The sequence below is a fragment of the Anabrus simplex genome, chromosome 4 (genome assembly GCF_040414725.1).
Source record: "Anabrus simplex isolate iqAnaSimp1 chromosome 4, ASM4041472v1, whole genome shotgun sequence".
Lineage (NCBI taxonomy): Eukaryota > Metazoa > Arthropoda > Insecta > Orthoptera > Tettigoniidae > Anabrus > Anabrus simplex.
Window position 1 is genome coordinate 289,391,396 of NC_090268.1, and position 7,199 is coordinate 289,398,594.

Sequence of the window (7,199 nt, forward strand, 5' to 3'; positions counted from 1 at the left end):
ATGGAAGTTGAAGGAGAAAAGCATACAAGAAGAATTTCAAAGGGAAATAATACCCATGGTACCCAGGACGGAAATGGGGAATGTTGAATGGAAAAGATTTAAGGAAGCACTGGTTGGATGTGCAGAAAAGGTATGTGGTAGAACATAAGGAAATGTGAAAGACAAAGAGACACACTGGTGGAATGATAGGGTAAAGAGTAAAGTGAAGGAAAAGAGAATGGCATGGAAAACATCTAAAACTTAAAAAAGGAGAAGAAAATATGTTGAGGCAAAGAATTTGGCCAAGAAAGTAGTGGAGGAAGAAAAGAGGAAAAGCTGGACCTTATTCAGACAGAAATTGAGAGATGTTCTGCAGGACAGCATGAAATTATTGTATGGTATCTTAAGAAACAAAAAGAGAGATCAAGTAAACATCAGATTTGTAAAAGATGAAGACAGCATAATATTAACAAAGCCAGAAGAAATAAGAAATAGATGGAGAGAGTATTTTCAGAAGTTGCTGAACATGAGAAATGACAGTCATTCAATGGACCACCAGGAAAGGCAGTTAGTTGATGAAGAAATGGATAAAGGAATTACAATGAATGAAATTAAAATGGCAGTCAGAAAGATGAAGAATGGAAAAACTGTTGGAATAGATGAAATTTCAGTGGAGATGATAAAGGCAGCTGTAGCTGTAGGCCTGCAGTGGACGTATCGAGTTCTCAGGATTGTCTGGGAGAATAAGGAGGTCTTTGAGGATTGGCAAAAAGCAATAATCATCCCAGTTTTCAAGAAAGGCGATAAGAAAGTTTTGAAGAACTACAGGGGAATTACTCTGATAGCCCATGTTGCTAAAATAATGGAGAGGATACTGGAAAGTAAGATAAGGTTGAGGGTTGAAAATCAGATACAGGAAAATCAGTTTGGTTTCAGAAGTGGACACTCAACTAGAGAGCCCATTTTCATTATGAGACAACTAATGGAAAAGCATTGGGAGTATGGGAATGATATGGTGATGACATTCATTAACAGTGAAAAGGCATATAACAGTGTCCCCAGGACTAAAGTTTGGGACAATCTGATGCAAAAAGGAATTGGGAGGGGATTAATAAAAATGATCATGGCAATGTACAAGAAATGTTGTATTTATTTATTTATTTAGCGTATGGTTAGAGATACAGTGTCTATTGTCATAAGATCTACACTATATACGTATGTCCAAATTGTTTATATAGTCTATAGCCTCTGGAGTCGCAAAAGCAAAGTCACTAACACTGCCATTGTATTTTCTAGACCTGCATTCTTCGATGATGTGCTTCACTGTCTGTTGTGTAGCGCCACAGTCACACTCAGGCATTGGGATTATGTTCCACTTGTAGTGGAAGGCTGCACAGTTCCCGTGGTTTGTACGGATCCTGTTCAGTGCGGGCCATAGTCTACGAGGGAGGTTGAAACCAGGTGGCAGCAACAATATAATTCATAAGCTGTGTGGAACAACTTGGGGATCTACAGCTGCAACTCTGAGATGTTCAGCTTTAGGGTTGGTGTACTCGACTGCTGAATACTGTGCTGCTGTTTGGCTGAATAGTGCCCACACAAACATCATAGATACCCAGCTGAACACTACAATGTGCCTCATCACTGGCACAATCAAATCTACTCCCACTCAGTGCCTACCAGTGTTAAGTCATATCCCTCCTCCAGATCTCAGACATAAAGATGCTCTCCTAAGAGAATTCAGAAAAATAGTGAATAACCCAGAACTCCTGATACATAATGACATCGGCGATGTGAATATTAATCGTCTGCGTTCGAGAAAACCACCAACTAGAGATGCCATGAACTTGTGGAACAACAACTACCAACTTCTGCTGAATGGCAGAAGAGACTCAACGAAAAGTACTGCCCGACAATGCCTTCTGTGAAGAAATGTTGTAGTTGCGTGCAAACACAAGTTGGCAGGACAAGTTGGTTCAAAATCACTAGTGGGCTAAGAGAGGGAAGTGTTCTGTCACCAATCCTGTTTACAGTAGTAATTGATGACATCATGAAAACAGCAAAAGCAGCATATGGAGGAAGAGATATTAACATGTTGTTATTTGCAGATGATATTGTGATTTGGGGAGAAAACGACATGACTGTTCAAGAACAGTTGGATGTGGTGAATGGGAAGATTGAAGAATATGGAGTAAAAATAAGCGTAGAAAAAAGTAAAACTCTTGTTATGACTAGAGGGGAGAAAGAAGGGAAGGTCAGGTCAGATTAGACTTGCAGACAAGCCCCTGGAAGTAGTGGACATGTTCAAATACCTGAGGAGTGAATTAACCCTCGGGACGTCACGCGAGGGTGTGTAATGTCAGTCGTCGCGTGCGATGGAAAAGACCGCGCAAGAATCCTATATCCTTTTTTGTTTTTCAATTCGCTATTTATTTTTGTTACGTTGTGATATTTTTATTTACTCTCTATTTTGATCATTAAAAATACAAGAATTATTTATTTACATTTAAATAGTGCTTTAAAATAATACAATAACTAATGTTACGTTCTACTTAACACACATAAATAAACAGTGAAATGGGAAGAACATAGATTTACAAAATTCACAAAAGTAAACTGGTAAAAGAAGTATAGTGCAGTGTACGAGTAATTTACAACTATCAGTAAAAATATGTACAAAACAAAGTTACAGCTATATAAATAAGGTATACTGTCCAGTGGTAAGAGCAAGGCTATAACAGATATAAGGGTAACAGCATTTTTTTTTTTTTGCTAGGTGTTTTACGTCGCACCGACACAGATAGGTCTTATGGCGACGATGGGATAGGAAAGGCCTAGGAGTTGGAAGGAAGCGGCCGTGGCCTTAATTAAGGTACAGCCCCAGCATTTGCCTGGTGTGAAAATGGGAAACCACGGAAAACCATTTTCAGGGCTGCCGATAGTGGGATTCGAACCTACTATCTTCCGGATGCAAGCTCACAACTGCGCACCTCTACGCGCACGGCCAACTTGCCCGGTGGTAATAGCAATTAGAGATTTACTGTTCACTAAAGACAATTTATTTGTCATTCTTCATTATATTCGTGAGCTGACTGTATCCTTAGATAATAAAACTATCATCTTCATTTTCTTCATCTTCACCTGCTGTTCCCATACTGCAGGCTTGACAGGTGAATACTGTGCTCCCAGCATATGCACAGAGAGCAGGTACCACACGAAGTCTTCATCTTTCTGTTTCTTTTCCACACCATCAATCAATTTGTTTATCCTATCAACTTCTTCGGAATCCATTTTCACCCACAACACAAGTAAACAGTCAAACAATTTGTGTATATGAATAGTTGCGTGTCCAGGGTTAGAACCAAATTCAACAAACGGCAGTAGTCGCTCGCGGTCGAAAGCACCGCACACTCACATAAACATCCACAGCGACAACAGAAGAGCAATTAGGGAGAGCTACCTGGCTATAAACACTAGAGGAAGGTTGCGGGGTAGATATGGTGGAAGGAGAAATCTGTCCTGTAACAATCGTAGACAGAGTAACAAAACAAAAATGCGTGCGGTCAAAAAGATTGCGGCGCGACGTCCCGAGGGCTAATGGAGAATGCTCGACTGGATGCTAAAATTAGTAAAAGGATTTAAGCTAGAAGCTGTTTCTATCATAGTGTGAAAAACATGTTATGGTACAAAGATGTGCCAATGAAAGCAAAGGAAACTATGTACAAGATGTACTACATACCCATAACAACTTACGGAGCAGAAACTTGGACAATGACAAAGAAGGATGAGAGTCGAGTACAGGCAGCCGAAATTAAGTTCTTGAGGAGTATGATACAGAAGAGTAGAAGAGACAAAATAAGGAATGAGAAAATCCAGGAAGAAATTGAAGTGGAAAAAATGAATGATAGAATAGAGAAGAGCTGATTAAGATGGTTTGGGCACATAAAGCAAATGAGTGATGAAAGAATGCCAAAAAAGGTGATGGAAATGCAAAGGAGGAGCGCACGGAAGACCACGATTGAGATGGAAGGACACAATCCAACACAGTATTAGAGAAAGAAACCTGGACTGGGACACAGTGTTGGAGGAGTGGTGGTGGAAAGACCGAAGAAAGTGGAGAGGAACCATATTTGCCCGTACCCGGCTAAAGCTGGATGATGGGAAATAATGATGATGATGATGATGATGAGCCTGTAATCGACGGAAAGGTTCCAAGATCTTTAAATATTTCATTTTTACCCCTGAAAAATATTGGAATATTGAGGCAATTTTAATGTCGGTGCAGACCTTCATTTCAAGGTATTTGCGGCTAAATGGTAAATCGTATACAAAACGGATGGCACAAATCTTGGTTCAATATGGAGTGATCTAGAACTTTGGTCCTATGACGTTTCATCGTATCTCTATTCCTTATATGTTAGATTCGTCTCTATTTCTCGGTTATACCTTACATTTTGCTCTTTGTACATGTATAATTCGTAGTTCGAATCACTTATACGAAAGATAGAATCATCTAATTCTACATGAACATTGTGCCACCCAGTATCCATACGTGAGCCAAATACTATATTTGTAGCTGTCACATTAATATCCAAAAGTAATGCACTGTGAGAAAACTTACCCAAATTTCACCCTATTCAACGTTTCTAACTCAGTTTTATCCATAAGTAGATGAGACAGGAAAAAATATCTTAAGACCAACCATTTAGACTGCTAAATGAGGCATCTTATGGTACAATCCGTTTGTCAATATGATGTATCGTTTAGCAGCAGTCAGTCTGTAAATGAAGGTTTGCAGTATTGTAAACATGCATATTCTTCGTATATCAATCTGTGTATATTAATTGAAGTTGATTTGTAACGATGTAGAAAGAGTATGTTTACCATTATACTTAATATTTTACATCAATAGTGAATCTCAGCAGGAGGGCGTCTGCTATTGTAATCATTACTCTCCACATCGACTGACTGGCAGTTGGAATGGGGTCGTTCTCCAACGTAACTAGCATTAGTCAGGAGGGACTACCATTGTAATTAATAATTCCCTTCTCGATTTGACTGGCAGAAGTCAAGGGAGCATGCAGTTTTGTTCAAAACTCCCCTAACTGATTGTGTTTGGGAGTAGGCAAGTGTGCCCGCCATTATAAACAAATTTACCCATCTAAAATGTGCCTGTCATTAGGCATAGTGGCCTTGCTATTATAATGAAAACTCACCAACTCGGTGTGCCTGTCATTAAGAGAAGGGGCCTGTCTTTATAATAACAACAGCACAACTCAGTTCTGACAGGTCAGTAGGGAAGGTGCTTCCTTTTATAATAAAAACTCCTCAACTATAATCTGTCTGGAAGTAGGAAAGGGTGCCTGCTATTGTAACGAAAACTCCCCAAATCGATTTTGACCATGCAGGAAGTAATGGGGTCTCGCATTATAATAAAAACTTCCCTACTCGATTGTGAATGGCAGTAGGCAAGGTGAGCATGCTGTTATCATCACAACTCCGCAACTCGCACTTTACTTTGGAAACAACGTATGAGAACCTCACCCTGCTGTTTCTGGATAACGCTAAGAGACATGGAATTTAAAAAACTCTTATTCACTGCATGTACAGTAATTTACTTCTATATCCATATACAATGTAGAATACTGTAGCAAAGCATGGGTACATTTGCTAGTTTAATAATAAATTTGTTTTATTCTTATCACTGATTCATCCAGATCAATATCTACCTTCTTCCTTTCCTATATTATGTTACAAGAATGAAACAAACATCTTAAAATGTGTATTTCATTGGGTTTTTTAAATTGAAATGTGTAGTGTTTTAATAGCTCATTGTGTTAGTGTTCTGTTTGAGCTGCTAGATGGCAGCACTATGTGCTGTTGCCACTACTCTGTGTGGTAAGGGATGATTGTGTCCACTATTATCATATTAAGCTATTTGCTTCTATAGAAGCACAGGAATGTCAAATTCTTATACAACAACTCAGTACAGAGGGTAAAACAGTCACTCTATAATGGATACCAGGACACTGCCTGAAAGGTAATGAACAAGCTTATCCCTTTCTGTACTAGTGGTTTCGCAGTGAAACAATGTTTAGAGGTGCACTTGCCTGGCTTCCTGCTGGTTTTCATAAGAAACCAGGTTGTCTCTCTGTTAACTGGAGCCATCTAGTGGCTGTGTAGCATATCTAAGGGAGCTGAAGTTGCTTTGCAGTTGGCACACATTGTTTAGTTCATGGAGATGTTCAGGTAATGGCGTCTTGCCTACTTGCTCTTCCTTGTGATTATAAATAATAACTTCAATCTAAAACCTGTGGGAACATATGCAATTTTCAACTCAGATCTTCTGTATAGAGAGTACTGTATATGTAAAACCGTTTATAACTGTAATGCATATATAACATGTACATTTTTGTAAATGAAAACAGTATAGTAAACTTCATTTTAATTTTAATTATTATTATTTATTTTCTGTTTCTCCACTATACATCTGCATTTTTGCAAGTTATGCTAATTGTTTACATTTTGGGAATGTGACTACAAATATCACGGTGTATGTTTGCAGATCATGGAAGCTTGTAACGACCCTGAGTATCTCACTGTACTAGATGGGATTCCAAGTGATGGCAGTTCAGTTGTGTTAGAGGATGACAGTGATTCTGATGATGAAGAGGCTTTACCTTCAACTGTTACTTTGTTACCAGGGACACTTTCTTCTATATTTCAAGAAAACAGTGCTGTTCACACTGATTCTTCAGATAATGAAGATGACTCATCACTTGCAAAACATATTAGAACAGATATCAGTTGGAATACACATTGTACAAAGATTTCACAGAAGAAGTTGGACCAAAGATTAGTGAAAATTGTGAACCTCCTATTGATATTCTGCATTGTTTGTTTCCTGAGGATCTAATAGAACATTTGATACATCAAACAAACCTCTGTGCCACTCAGAAACAAGGAAGAGGTGTGAATTTCACGAAAACCACTACAAAAGAGATGACAGTTTTGAGCAATAAACATTCTCATGGATATAAAGAAACTCCTCAGTATAAAGACTACTGGTCATCTAATCCTATGATAAGGGATGAATATATTTCTTCTGTTATTCTAAGAAATCGATTTGCGTGGTACCTTAGTTACTTACATGTCAATGATAATAGCTGCCAACCATTAAGGGGGAGTCCAGGATTTGACAAATTGTACAAAGTTATGCC

General features: G+C 38.6%; 1 protein-coding gene across 1 annotated transcript in view; it reads left to right on the top strand.

Annotated features, from left to right (window-relative positions):
• LOC136871893 (uncharacterized) overlaps nt 1-6,778 on the top strand; it is a 98,024-nt gene extending 91,246 nt beyond the window's left edge. Inside the window, exon 6 of the mRNA XM_067145571.2 lies at nt 6,545-6,778. Within this exon, the coding sequence (XP_067001672.2) occupies nt 6,545-6,587 (43 nt within the window). The 3' untranslated portion in view covers nt 6,588-6,778. The remainder of the gene's footprint in view (nt 1-6,544) is intronic.
• The last annotated feature ends 421 nt before the right edge of the window (nt 6,779-7,199 follow it).